The following is a 14,620-nucleotide window of genomic DNA, read 5'->3' as shown; positions in this document are numbered from 1 at the left end:
AACAAATCACAATACTGCTACTAAACAAACGGCAACAGGCAAAACACAGGGGCTAGAGATGTATTTCTGTGCTCTTCCAAGTCCTTGTGCAACAGACCAATGTTTGCCATGATGTCTGTTGTTCTCTGGGAAATGCAATGCTTTGGGATCGCCCTGGGTCAAATGTTATTGCTGCAATTAGAATTGACATGAAGGGTTTATAAACTCACTCACAGAATTAGAAGCCCTACACAAATGTTCACACTATCACCGACAGGCACAATCATTAGAGTACTACAGCAATTCACCATTTTTAACCTGCATTAGATTCAATGCACCCTTGTGTCCATAAGGTTTACCAGAATTCATTCTAATACTGTAACGTGATAGCTTTCATGAAGATTCAGAGTGGAAGGCTGGAGAAATGGCAAGAAACAAAACTTCACAGCACCTTATGGATGAAACTTAAATATCCATTCTTTTACTGAAATTTATGCAGTGTCAGAAAAGAACATGGTCAGAAATGAAGATGAGAATATTTTCAGTTTTATTTCCTTGTGTTTGAGAATTTTGCCCCAGTAAAATTGAATGTTAGCTCAATGAACTAAGTTCATTGTGGTTAATAACTGGACCAGCTAGCAGTAATATCTCCAACAACTGTTCCTAACACCAAGCACATTATTTTTAGGGCAGCAGTTAACAATGCAAGAGATCTATGTATGCAATGGTAAAAGGTTACTTACAGGTTCAAGATTTTGACAAGTAGACATTTTATTTAATAAGTACTTTTGATTGGATCTGCAATGGAAAATTCAGAGAAATATAGTGAGATGACATTCTTTATACCTTATATTTAGCGGCATTTTACTCACAAACGTTTTCCAGAGAAACACAATTGAGAGGGTGATGGCATAATGGTTATGTTACTGGATTGGTAATCCAGAGATATGGATGAATGAATTAGAGTGCACAAGTTCAAATGCAACAATGACAGCTAAGAATTTAAGTTAATTAAATACATTTTGAATAAAAAGACAGTATCAATAATGGTGATTAAAAGATAAGCAAAATGGAGCTAAAAGCCTATCTTGTTCCCTAATGCCCTTTCAGAAAGAAAATTAGCTGACCTTGCTTGGTATATATGTAATTCGCACTAAGTTGATCTTTCTCTACACCACATTCTGCACTCTCCTTTCCTTCTCTATGAACAGTATGCTTTGTCTTTACAGTGCACAACAAACAATACATTTCATTGTGAAATAATACGTCACAATAATAAATCAAATCAACATAATTCCAGACCCACTGCAATATAATTGATTCTTAACTATCTTTGTTTTTCATCGAACTGTTACATAAATGTTGGATGGGCATTTGCACACCCCTTCTGTGTGTTTTGTGGCAGCCCGCCATTATCTGGCAGCAGGATCTTCTCTTCCCATTTCTGTCAATGGGGTTTCCAGTTGTTTGTGTCCTCTGCCACGAGGTAACCAGTGGTATGGGTGGATTATCATTATTCAGTTGTCAAAGGCTGCTCTGCAAAGAATCAAGCTGTCTCTACCCTAGTACCTACACCACTGCTACTGCCCCAAGAAATGAGGGTGGGCCTGGGTAAGGTATTATGTCAAGAGTCAGTGCAGAGTCGATTGGTCAAATAGCCTCCTTCTGCACTGCCGTGATTCTATCTATGCATAGTCAACTACTCAAGGAAGCATTTATTCTTGTTTAACATGTCTGGATCACTTATGTACCTGCAGTAATTGGCCAAAGCAAGAATCCTATGGAATAACTAACGCTCATTTTTACATGCATATTATCTGAATGAACGCAACTTTAGCATTGAGAGCCAATTTGCCGATGTCAAATTATAAATTTAATGGACTGGGGCACAATTCATGTTTTGGAATACATATCTTCAGAAGCTGCATTGAAGATGGGTAAGAGCTAGTGACTATAGTTGGCACATTGATTACAAAATCTAAATCAAGTGGGGGTGGGGGGAGGCCAAATAAAAGAAATGGATTAAAAAATATGCAAGCCACAATTCTCCAGTCTTGCACATCCCTCACTGCTGCCAGTGAGAACACAGAATTTGGCGCTCAGCCAAATCTCTGTTTACAGCAACAGACCGCAGGCAAAATGGAGAATTCTGGCTGTAGTCTCCCTGATAACTAAAGGTCAGGTAAATATACAGCTTATAATTAAGATATATTAATTCGAATGATGACAACTCCTTTCCCTTTTCCCACCAACATTTTGGTGGCTTGCGTTAAGTAAATAATTTGCAACATCATTTTTTTTGTCCTCTGCTTCTATTCTGTACATGATGCAGAGATACCAGCATTAGATTGGGGTGGGCACGGTAAGAATTCTCACAACACCAGGTTAAAATCCAACAGGTTTACTTGGAATCACGAGCTTTAAGAGCGCTGCTCCTTCAGGTCCTCACTCCGAAAGCTTGTAATACCAAATTAATCTGTTGGACTTTAACCTGGTATTGTGAGACTTCTTACTTTATTCTATACAATATAGGAGAAACAAGGTTACTTATTACAATTTGTTACAGATTGGAGTTCCATTGCCAAATTATAAAGCAGAGAGAGAAAGACAGATAATGGAAAAACACTGCCCTCTTAATCTAACCACAAGAACATTTATATTGTACAGGCATGTTCATTGACTTGAACAGTAAATACAGATATGAATCTTCAGACTGTGATGGAACATTACCATTGATCCCGCCCAGCAATGCATTGTGCCCAGAGGAAAAATCCCCACGGATTCCAAATGAAAATATAGATCGAACTTCCTTTCTACGAATGTAGACAGGCTTTTGGGACTAAGTAAATGGACTAGGCTGTTGTTTAATTGAAGAACTCATTTTTGTTTCACCGAGGAATAAAGGTTATCAAAACGTATGTAGTACAGGTGCAAAAATTGCTTTCTCTAATGTGCTTTCCACTAAGCTATTGAAGGGTCTTGTCTTGTCAAGAAAATGATAAGATCATTTTGCACACTATCTCCAAAGAGGAAATCAGTGAACATTTGTGTTTAGCAGGCATCTTTGCAGAATTGTTGCACATTCTTCTTACAGCATTTTGTTTTGTTTGGGGTTAGCCCACACCCACAATCACCCCTCCACGCCTACTTCCTCTCAACTAGTTTGTCAAATGCAGAACCCTGATACAATGCAGGCTCCCTGGACCAGGCTAGATGGTTATTAAAATACTATAGTGATATTATTATTTGTGAATCCATATTAATATGGATATGAAAAGTGTGAATCCACAAGGACAATGCCATTTTTCGATTTGCTTTCCCATCCTTTTCCTTTCACTGTGCCCATGCTTCTATTTCTCCTGTCTTGTCACCGCTTTGTTTATACTCAGTTATGTGACTGCTGACCTTTATCTACTCATTCTCCATTTTTGCCATCATTGCTTGCACGTTCTCTGAACTGCCTGTCGTGGCCCCTAGTCAAATGCATTTACAGTCAGCATTGAATAGAATTTACTATAGCTAATTGAATGGGAAGGCCTAATTACGACAGACAAAATGAAAAATGAGTGAATCACTCAGTCTCTACTGCTGTAAAGTAAAATAGTTGATGCCAGCATTCAAGTCCACAGCAAGGGAATATTTAGTTTCCATGTTGATTGATTGTTTATCAACTTAACACAAACTCTGATGGTGGCAGGGTGGTATTATCTATAATTACACACTTTAAAAAATGCTCAGCTCTAAAAATAATTACTGAAAAATACTAAAAAATGAACGGCAGGACCCTGGAAGCACCAAGGATCAGACAGACCTTGGTGTGCACGTACACCAATCCCTTAAGGTAGCAGGACAAGAGGGTAATGTGGTTAAGAAGGCACACGGTATGCTTGCCTTTAGTAACCAAGCACGGAATTTAAGAGCAGGGAGGTTATGCTGGAGTTGTATAAAACATTGATTAAGCCACAGCAAGAGTACTGTGCATTCTGCATTCCACATTAGAGGAGGGAAGTGTTAGCATTGGAAAGGGTGCAGAGGAGATTTACCAGGACATTGCCTGGGCTGGATACCTTTAGTTATGAAGAGGGATTGGATAGATAGGTGTTGCTTCCCTTGGAACAGAGGTGAGGGGGGGCATGATTGAGATGTATAAAATTATGAAGGGAATGGATAGACAGAAAAAAGCTTTTCCCAGCAAAAGGTGGTGGTGGCAGGGAAAGGGAGGAGGGAGGAGGGGGAGGGAGAGAGAGAGAGAGCGAGAGAGAGAGGGAGAGAGAGAATCAATGGCTGGGAGCATAGTTAGGGTTGTATGGTGGCACAGTGGTTAATTCCTGCTTCACAGCGCCAGGGACAGAATCTGTACACCTTGCATAATGCCATAGGAAACAGGTGTGGATCTGTCCGTTACCACGGTGATAGTGGGCCAAGAGCTGGGCTCTGGTGACCCAGATTGGCCTTCCTTCTCGGGTTCGCCTCTCAGTGTAAGTGTGGTATCTTCTACAGTCACAACATGGGCTTTTGTCATGACTGTTAGTGCTTTTGTTAGACTGATCAGCAAAAAGCAAGACTTGGTATCAGAGGGGAGAGAGGAAACAAGTGTCAACCTGGATCATCTGAAAGACAGAACTTCCCTCAACTGCAAGTTCAGTACCTGACAAATAGAAAATGGTTGCTGTGCACGGGTTCCTGGTGGTCATTTTTAGCTGTAGGTTTTGGTGGTCATCACCAGAGAATGATGGGTGATGAAAGTTACAGAGAAAGCTCCCAAACCAACAGCTCACTGCTGGCAGTGATGGCGAGTTGGGAGGGAACAGCCCCAGTCTCAATCTTTTTCTATGCCAGCATGCAGCCGGGAACTTGCACAACATATCGCTGATTTCCTGCCAAAGAGTCAAGGCGTAAATGATCATTCGGATATTTTCCGTGGTGTTTTCTGCATAGTTGCAGTGGTACAAGACAGCCAACCCTATTATTGTGGTTATTTTCCAGAGCAACGGGTCGGGATTTTGTAACTGAAGGTTTTGCTCCATTTTTGAGGATATTTCACAGAGGGAACCTGTGAAGATCAGTCATGCTTTCAAACCAAAGGAAGCAATCTCTCAGCACATCATCACTTGTATCTTTCTACATCTATTTTCACTCCAAGACAAAATTCATTGTAATCATTTAAAATAAATTAATTACTAAAGAATTTATTTTGGCTGATCTTTTAATAAAATACTTCTAACAAAATAATAAAGTCGATGCATAAAAAGGTAATTTTAACGATACATTCCTGGTAACTACACATTAAGATAGAGTTGGAGCTGATCACTGGTTTGAATTTGAGATGATTAATATTTGATTTGAATAAAGGTACCTGTACATTGAAAAGAAAACAGTTCCACAACCCCATTCTACAGGTCAAGGAATTCTATATTCTATTGCTGTTCGAATTAGCTTGATAGGTTACTCAAAATCAAAAAAAATCATATTTTCAGACCCTCTCTGTTTGTTTCCCCAATTACAGCCCTCCTCATTCTCTTTACCTTCTGCCTTTGACACTCTTGGCTACACCAACCTCCTCCTCCAGCACCATGCTTTGTGGCCCAGAAGAACCTCTCTGCCCCAACCTGCGTCAAATGTACTTGCAGCCAGAGAGTTTCCTGCAATAGTTCTTCTTCCCATCCACCCCGCACTGTTACCTCTGGAGTACCCCATGGATTATTGCTTAGCTGCCGATTATTATCTAAGTCCTGTAGAACTTTCCCTATTTCACTGCTTGAGAACCTCAGCGCAAAAGCGTAAACCATACTCTAATATAGTTCTGTGAAACAATGTTGTTACAACACAACCTTCCCTATTAATAGTAGTTCTTTTCAATCGCAAATGAGGCGAGGTGGGGGTGGGGATGGGGGTGGGATGGGGTTGCTGGCGGTGTTGTGCTTTTACTCCATTTTTGCTTAAATTTCACACAAAAAGCTCTGTCAAATCTGGCAATGAAAAGAATTACCCTTCTCATCAGAATACAATATTAATGAACAAGTTTTCATGCCAAAACGAACTCTATTGTACTCTACTGTAACTCTATTGTAAACTTTTAAAACATTGATCAATTAAGACTTTAATTTTGCTGATCATTAATGAAATATAATTAATAAATTTACAAGAAGTTAATTTTAACTATAAATACTGAGTACCTCCTAAATGCGAAATAACGGTGGAGCCTTCACTGCTGTGTCAGCAACTGATCTGAATCAAGGTAACTACATTGAAAAGAAAATAATTCCATCATCACATTCTATAGGTCAAATTATTCTACATTCTATTATTGTTCAGATTAGCTTGATAGATTGTATAAATCAAGTATGAAGAGAAAACAAATTAATATTGTCACATGCTGTAGAATGGCCAGCACGGTGGCACAGTGGTTAGCACTGCTACCTCACAGCACCAGGGACCGTGATTTAATTCTGGCCTCAAGTCACTGTGTGTGTGGAGTTTGCATGTTCTCCCAGTGTCTGTGTGGGTTTCCTCTGGATGCTTCAGTTTCCTCCCACAGTGCAAAGAAATGTGGATTTGGTTGATTGGACATGCTCAATTGCTGCTTAGTGTTAGGGGGATTAGCAGGGTAAATATGTGGGGTGGCAGGGATAGGACCTGAGGGGGATTGTCATTGCAGGCTTGATGGGCCAAACGGCCTCTTTGTTCAGTGAAGGGATTCTATGAGTATCGTTCCTCTATTAATGATGTGATATCCCTTTTCCTTTTCTCAGTCGCTCCACAGCGTTCAACACCATCAGGCTCCAATACTTTCCTTCCACTATCACTGGTTTGAGGTGATCAATAATTGGTTTGAAAACTTCCTGTACGTTCAAAAGAAAATAATTCCACCACCTCATTCTGCAGGTCAAGAGATTCTATATTCTATTGTTGTTCAAATTAACTTGATAGATTACTCAAAATCAAAAAGAATTATACTTTCAGGCCCTCCCTGTTTGTTTCCCCAACTACAGTCCTCCTCATTCTCTTGACCTTCTGCCTTTGATACTCTTTCTTGACTACACCATCCTCCTCCAGCACCACTCTTTGTTGTCTAGGAGAATCTCGTTGCCCTAATCTACTTCTAATGTACTTGTAGCCAGAGAATCTCCTACAATAGTTTCTCTTCTCGTCCACACTGAGCTGTTACCTCTGGAGTCCCCCATGGATCTTTGCTCAGCTGACTATGTTTCATCTAAGTCCTGAAGAGCTTTCTCCATTTCCCTTCTTGAGAACCTCGGAGTAACAGCGTAAGCCATCACGATGATGTATTTCTGAGAAACAATGTTCTACCTACACAACCTTCCCCATTATAGTAGTTTTTTTCAATCACAAATGAGATCAGGTGGGGGTGGGAATTGGGGTGGGGATGAGGTTGTGGGGGAATGGGGGGAGGGATGCGTGATGGCGGTGTTGTCTTTTATTCCATTTTTGCTTAAATTCCACTCAAAAAGCTCTGTCAAATCTGGCAATGAAAAGAATCACCCTTCTCATCAGAATACAATATTAATGAACAAGTTTTCATGCCAAAACAAACTAACTCTAGTGTAAACTTTTAAAACGTTGATCAATTAAGACTTTAATTTTGCTGATCATTAATGAAATATAATTAATAAATTTACAAGAAGTTAATTTTAACTGTAAATACTGAGTACCTCCTGAATCCGAGATAAAGGTGGAGCCTTCACTGCTGTGTCAGCAACTGATCTGAATCAAGGTAACGACATTGAAAAGAAAAGAATTCCATCATCACATTCTGTAGGTCAAATTATTCTACATTCTATTATTGTTCAAATTAGCTTGATAGATTGTATAAATCAGAGTGAGCTCAAGTATGAAGAGAAAACAACTTAATATTGTCACACTGTGTAGAATGGCCAGCACGGTGGCACAGTGGTTAGCACTGCTGCCTCACAGCACCAGGGACAGGATTCAATTCTGGCTTCAAGTCACTGTGTGTGTGGAGTTTGCACGTTCTCCCAGTGTCTGTGTGGGTTTCCTCCGGATGCTTCGGTTTCCTCCCAAAGTGCAAAGAAATGTGGATTTGGTTGATTGGACATGCTCAATTCCTGCTTAGTGTCAGGGGGATTGGCAGGGTAAATATGTGGGTTGACAGGGATAGGACCTGAGGGGGATTGTCGTTGCAGGCTTGATGGGCCAAACGGCCTCTTTCTTCAGTGAAGGGATTTTCTGAGTATCGTTCCTCTATTAATGATGTGATATCCCTTTTCCTTTTCTCAGTCGTTCCACAGCCTTCAACACCATCAGGCTCACTATTCTGCTCCAATACTTTCCTTCCACCATCATCTCCCCTGTAGTCCAACAGAATCTCTCTGCCCTGGCCCAGATCAATTTCCCATGTAGCTAAAGAACATCCTGTGCTGATGTTTGTCTCATCCTGCTCTGTTGTCTACACATTGCCCCAGAAACTTGCTTGTCCTTCCCCTATTTCTAATTCACATCCTGCTGGCCTTTCCCATTTCCCCATGATAGAGCCTTCGAGAAACAGTGTAACTTGTCGCTGTGGTGCAGCAGCAGGATTGCAAAACCAACCTCTTTTATACCATTCATTTTCAATAGAAATTGGAAGAGGGAGATCATATTTCATTTCTGCAAACGTTTCCCTTCGAAAAGTGTTGACCAAAACAGGTCACAATTTCAAATCTCAAAGCAAACACTTTCCCCTTGCATCACAATATAGAACTTCCCACACAGATCATTGCCTCAAGACAAACTTTATTGTAGATATTCACCGACCGGCATAATCTGTACCAACATTTGTCATGATAGGGATCTCACACAACTCTAATCGGGCCATGCATGGCACCATGAATTGTGTGGGGTTGCAAACTTGCAAACTCTCACAAGTGGGGATGTTGGCCCAAGTAAGGGATTGGGGTGGTCTGGGTCTATGCAGCCAATGAGAATAACCCATCATTCTAGCTTTTTTTAAACCCCACTGTGCAGGTGGATCTCAGTTTGCTTGATCTGGAACTGGCCATGTTAGTGGCTGCAGAAGCGGAGGAGGAGGAGGCAGCAGCTCCGAAGGTGGCAGGCTTGGAGGGACTGCTACAAGAGCAGCCACCACCAGACCCACAGGAAGGAGGGAAGGGAGCTGCCGCTGAGGGCCAGGAGGTGGGTGAGCAGGCTCCCAAGAGCGTGTACAGAAGGTGGAGGGTGCTGATGCCAAGGAGGTACAGGCCCCACAATTCCTTCAAAGGTCTCTTGGAGATGTGCTGTCGCCTGCTGTGCTTGTCCAAAATCACAGTGCGTCATAATTGTGAGATGCTCTCACTCCTGGCACCACTGGGGTGCGGAGGCCACCCGCTCCCTATGGATGTGAAGGTGACAGCAGCCCTCAATTTCAATCCCTCTGGTCTTCCAGGCTCCCAGTGACGACCTAGCTGGGATCTCCCAGGCCTCCGTGCACACACGTGCAGCAGGTCACAGATGCCCTGTCTGCCTGGGCAGGGCAGTCCATTAATTTCAATGTGGACCGTGCACAGGAGGAGGCCCAGGCTCTCAGCTTTGCAGCTATCACTGGGATCCCGAATGTGCAGGGAGCTGTGGATGGGACACACAACGTCTTGCGGGGCCCCATGCAGGGCCGCAGGAATCTTTGAACTGTAAGGGAATCCGCTTCCTGAATGTTCAAATCATCTGGGACCATCGGCTCAAGATCACGCAGGTCGATGCACGCCACCCAGGGAGTGTCCGTGACAGCTTTGTGATCCAGCAGTCGGACATCCCTGAGCTCTTTGAAGACCAGCCCAGGCTCCCAGGATGGGCGACAAGAGTTACCGGCTAAGGTCATAGCTGATGGCGCCTGTGCAGAGGCCTGAGACCGAGGCCGCAATGCGCGACAATGAGGCCCATGCAGCCACCAGCTGCATCACTGAGCAGTGCATTGGCCTGCTGAAGATGCGGTTCCGCTGCTTGGACTGCTCTGGTGGGGAGCCCTCCAGTATGATCCTGTGCGAGCTTCACGCATCAGCATTGTTTGCTGCTCTCTGCACAACATCACCGAGCAGCGGGGAGACCAGCCAGAGCAGGAGGAGGAGGAGCGAGGGGTCGAGAAGGGCACTCCACCACATGAAGAGCTGAAGGAAAGACAGTAGGTGGTGATGGCAAGTGTTTGGCAGGGAAGGGCAGTGAGAGATGCTTTGACTGCAGCCCACTTCACCCAGCTGGTGCTGTGCTTTGAGGGGGCGGCAACCAACACACATCCACCGCATCCCATGAGCAAGTGCAGCCACTGTTCCCCCTCCAAACCAACCTGGGCCATCAAATCCCCACATCACTCTTCCCCTGCTACTGTCATCCCACCATCCTTTCCTCCAGAAGCATCCAACACTATAAATGTGCCTGGGCTGGCAATGGTTGCGAGTCTTGGTTGAAGGCTGGAAAGATGATAATGACACAGTTACGCACACTGGGATCCTGCCTCTGGTACAATTGAAGTCTGACTCCTACCTGTACTCCGAATGCACGCTGTCATCCTGGCCCAGCTGGCTATTAGCATTCGGGATATGTATATTTTGACCAAGAGGCAAGGGGGGGTGTTGGTGGCGGGGGACACTTGCAACAAGGGCATGGTGGATTTGGGGAAGGTAGGGCAGACACTCTGAAACATGGGCTGAGTCAGCAAGGCTCAACAGACAGCACCTCTATGTTTGGGAATAAGTAACACTGAGCTGTGGGACGTGGGGTTGGGGAGGGGGAAATCAGAGACACATTAGCCAAAGCATGATGTGCAATTAACAGTTTCGGCCAGGCCAGGTAAGGATTGTAGATTTCCCTCCCTAAAGGACATTAGTGAATCATACGGGATTTTACGACAGTTGACAATGGTTTTGTGGTCATTCTTAGACTTTTCATCGCAAATTTATGTTGAATTCTGGTTGAAATTTGGAAGGGTGACAGGGGTAATCTTTGCTACTGAGATGGAAAATAGAAATAGATCATCCTAATAATGGCACAGATATGTGATCAGTGACTCACCTCACGATCAAATATGACACCCAAACGGCAAACAGTCTCAGGTGTTGGCAAGGAGATGTCCAAAGTCAGTAGCTAAGGAACGACGTTTGTAGTGAGGACTAAAGACAACAGCTTAAGTTTCCCCAAGTTTCTGATTATCTGGTACTGGATACACTGCGAGTTCTAAAACAGAATCTTTGCACTTTGCCATTATGACATAGGAACATGCACCTTGCCATTGTGACATCAGAAAGACGCATGAAGCTGTGTATTGCCATGGTAATCGCGGGCCATGAGCTGGGCTCTGGTGAACTAGATTGGGCCTCCTTCTTGGGTTTGCATCTCACTATAAGTGCGGTATCACCTACAGCCACATTACAGGTTTTTGTTGTGACTGTTAGTGCTTTTCCTAGACTGATCAGCAAAAAGCAAAACTTGGTATCAGAGGGGAGACGAGGAAACAAATGGCAACCTGCACCATCTGAAAGGCAGAACTTCCCTCAACTGCAAGTTCAGTACCTGACAAATAGATGATGGTTGCTGTGCACGGGTTCCTGGTGGTCATTTTTAGCTGCTGTGGGTTTTGGTGGTCATCACCAGAGAATGGTGGGTGATGAAAGTTACAGAGAAAGCTCCCAAACCAACAGCTCGCTGCTGGCAGTGACAGCGAAATGTGAGGGAACAGCCCCAGTCTCAACCTTTATCAGTGCCAGTGTGCAGCCGGGAACTTGCACAACATATCCCTGATTTCCTGCCAAAGTGCTCGGATAATGGTGTAAATGCGCATCAGAGTATTTTCTGTGGTGTTCTCTGCATAGCTGCAGTGATACAAGACAGCCAATCCTATTATTGTGGTTATTTTCCAGAGCAATGGGTCGGGATTTTGTAACTGAAGGTTTTGCTCCATTTTTGAGCATATTTGACACGGGGGACCAATGAAAATCAGTCATGCTTTCAAACCAAAGGAAGCAATCTCTCCGCACATCATCATATGTATCTTTCTACATCTATTTTCACTCCAAGACAAAATTCATTGTAAACATATATTAAGTACTAAAGAATTGACTTTCGTTGACCTTTTAATGAAATACCAGTAACAAAATAAAGTAGATATATAAAGAGGTAATTTTGGGAGGCAAGTGGCACAGTGGTTAGCACTGCTGCTTCACAGCGCCAGGGACATGGGTTCGATTCCCGTCTTGGGTCACTGTTTGTGTGGAGTTTGCACATTCTCCTCATGTCTGCATGGGTTTCCTCCGGGTGCTCTGGTTTCCTCCCACAATCCAAAGATGTGCAGGTTAGGTTGATTGGCCATGCTAAAATTGCCCCTTACTGTCCTGAGATGTGTAGGTTAGAGGGATTAATGGATGAATATGTATGGATACGGGGGTACGGTCTGGGTGGGATTGTGGTTGGTGCAGACTCGATAGGCCAAATGGTTCTATGATTTCTATGATAACTATACATTCCTGGTAACTACATATTAAGATTGAGTTGGAGCTGATCACTGGTTTGAGGTGATCAATAATTGGTTTGAAAACTACCTGTACGTTCAAAAGAAAACAATTCCACCACCTCATTCTGCAGGTCAAAAGATTCTATAATCTATTGTTGTTCAAATTAACTTGATGGATTACTCAAAATCAAAAACAATTTTACTTTCAGGCTCTTCCTGTTTGTTTCCCCAATTACAGTCCTCCTCATTCTCTTGACCTTCTGCCTTTGACACGCTTTCTTGACTACACCATCCTCCTCCAGCACCACTCGTTGTGGTCTAGGAGAATCTCTCTGTCCTAATCTACTACTAATATACTTGTAGCCAGAGAATCTCCTACAATAGTTTCTCTTCTCGTCCACCCTGAGCTGTTACCTCTGGAGTCCCCCACAGATCTTTGCTCGGCTGACTATTTTTCATCTAAGTCCTGAAGAGCTTTCCCCATTTCCCTTCTTGAGAACCTCGGAGTAACAGCGTAAGCCATCACTATGATATATTTCTGAGAAACAATGTTCGAACAGCACAACCTTCCCTATTATAGTAGTTTTTTTCAATCACAAATGAGATTAGGGGAATCGGGGTGGGATGAGGTTGTGGAGGTGAGGGTGATGGCAGTATTGCGCTTTATTCCATTTTTGCTTAAATTCCACTCAAAAAGCTCTGTCAAGTCTGGCAATGAAAAGAATCACCCTTCTCATCAGAATACAATATTAATGAACAAGTTTTCATGCCAAAACAAACTAACTCTAGTGTAAACTTTTAAAACGCTGATCAATTAAGACTTTAATTTTGCTGATCATTAATGAAATATAATTAATAGACTTACAAGAAGTTAATACCGAGTTATATACTGAGTACCTCCTGAATCCGAGATAAAGGTGGAGCCTTCACTGCTGTGTCAGCAACTGATCTGAATCAAGGTAACTACATTGAAAAGAAAACAATTCCATCATCACATTCTATAGGTCAAATGATTCTACATTCTATTATTGTTCAAATTAGCTTGATAGATTGTATAAATCAGAGTGAGCTCAAGTATGAAGAGAAAACAACTTAATATTGTCACACTCTGTAGAATGGGCAGCACAGTGGCACAGTGGTTAGCACTGTTGCCTCACAGCACCAGGGATCAGGATTCAATTCTGGTCTCAAGTCAGTGTGTGTGGAGTTTGCACATTCTCCAAGTGTCTGTGTGGGTTTCCTCCTGATGCTTCGGTTTCCTCCCACAGTGCAAAGAAATGCGGATTTGGCTGGTTGGACATGCTGAATTGCTGCTTAGTGTCGGGGGTTTAGCAGGGTAAATATGTGGGCTGACAGGGATAGGATCTGAGGGGGATTGTCGTTGCAGGCTTGATGGGTCAAACGGCCTCTTTGTTCAGTGAAGGGATTCTATGACTATCATTCTTCTATTAATGATGTGATATCCCTTTTCCTTTTCTCAGTAGTTCCACAGCCTTCAACTCCATCAGGCTCACTATTCTGCTCCAATACTTTCCTTCCACCATCATCTCCCCTGTAGTCCAACAGAATCTCTCTGCCCTGGCCCAGATCAATTTCCTTTGTAGCTAAAGAATATCCTGTGCTGATTTTTGTCTCATCCTGCTCTGTTGTCTAAACATTGCCCCAGAAACTGGCTTGCCCTTCCCCTATTTCTAATACACATCCTGCTGGCCTTTCCCATTTCTCCATTGTAGAACCTTTGAGAAACAATGTAACGGGTCGCTGTGGTGCAGCAGCAGGATCGCAAAACCAACCTCTTTTATACCGTTCATTTTCAATAGAAATTGGAAGAGGGAGATCTTATTTCATTTTCTGCAAAGGTTTCCCTTCGGAAAGTGTTGACCAAAACAGGTCACAATTTCAAACCTCAAAGCAAACACTTTCCCCTTGCATCATAACATAGAACTTCCCACACAGATCATTGCCTCAGGACAAACTTTATTGTAGATATTCACAATATGTTAATTCAGGAGGAATTGAATCTTGCTGATTTATTAATGAGATACAGTGGGAGGAATTTAATAAGGGCAGCTCAGGCTTCACTTCTGCCAGCAAAATTGGCAGCACATAGCTGCTGTGAGGAAATTAAGTTCGCGATTCTCCCATTGTGACCCACAACTTTTCTGGTGGGTCAGGCCTTGAGATGCA

At 43.0% G+C, this 14,620-nt stretch overlaps 1 protein-coding gene across 1 annotated transcript in view; it reads right to left on the bottom strand.

Moving 5' to 3' along the window:
- LOC145345360 (uncharacterized) overlaps positions 1-14,620 on the bottom strand; it is a 79,007-nt gene that overhangs the window by 55,190 nt on the left and 9,197 nt on the right. Inside the window, exons 2-5 of the mRNA XM_080193177.1 lie at positions 13,331-13,396; positions 7,653-7,704; positions 6,156-6,221; positions 723-777 (exon numbers count right to left, since the gene is read on the bottom strand). Of these exons, the coding sequence (XP_080049303.1) occupies positions 723-749 (27 nt within the window). The 5' untranslated portion in view covers positions 750-777; positions 6,156-6,221; positions 7,653-7,704; positions 13,331-13,396. The remainder of the gene's footprint in view (positions 1-722; positions 778-6,155; positions 6,222-7,652; positions 7,705-13,330; positions 13,397-14,620) is intronic.

Source organism: Carcharhinus amblyrhynchos, chromosome 7, assembly GCF_965287045.1.
Source record: "Carcharhinus amblyrhynchos chromosome 7, sCarAmb.v2.hapA, whole genome shotgun sequence".
NCBI lineage: Eukaryota > Metazoa > Chordata > Chondrichthyes > Carcharhiniformes > Carcharhinidae > Carcharhinus > Carcharhinus amblyrhynchos.
This window is presented reverse-complemented; position numbering and strand designations above follow the sequence as displayed.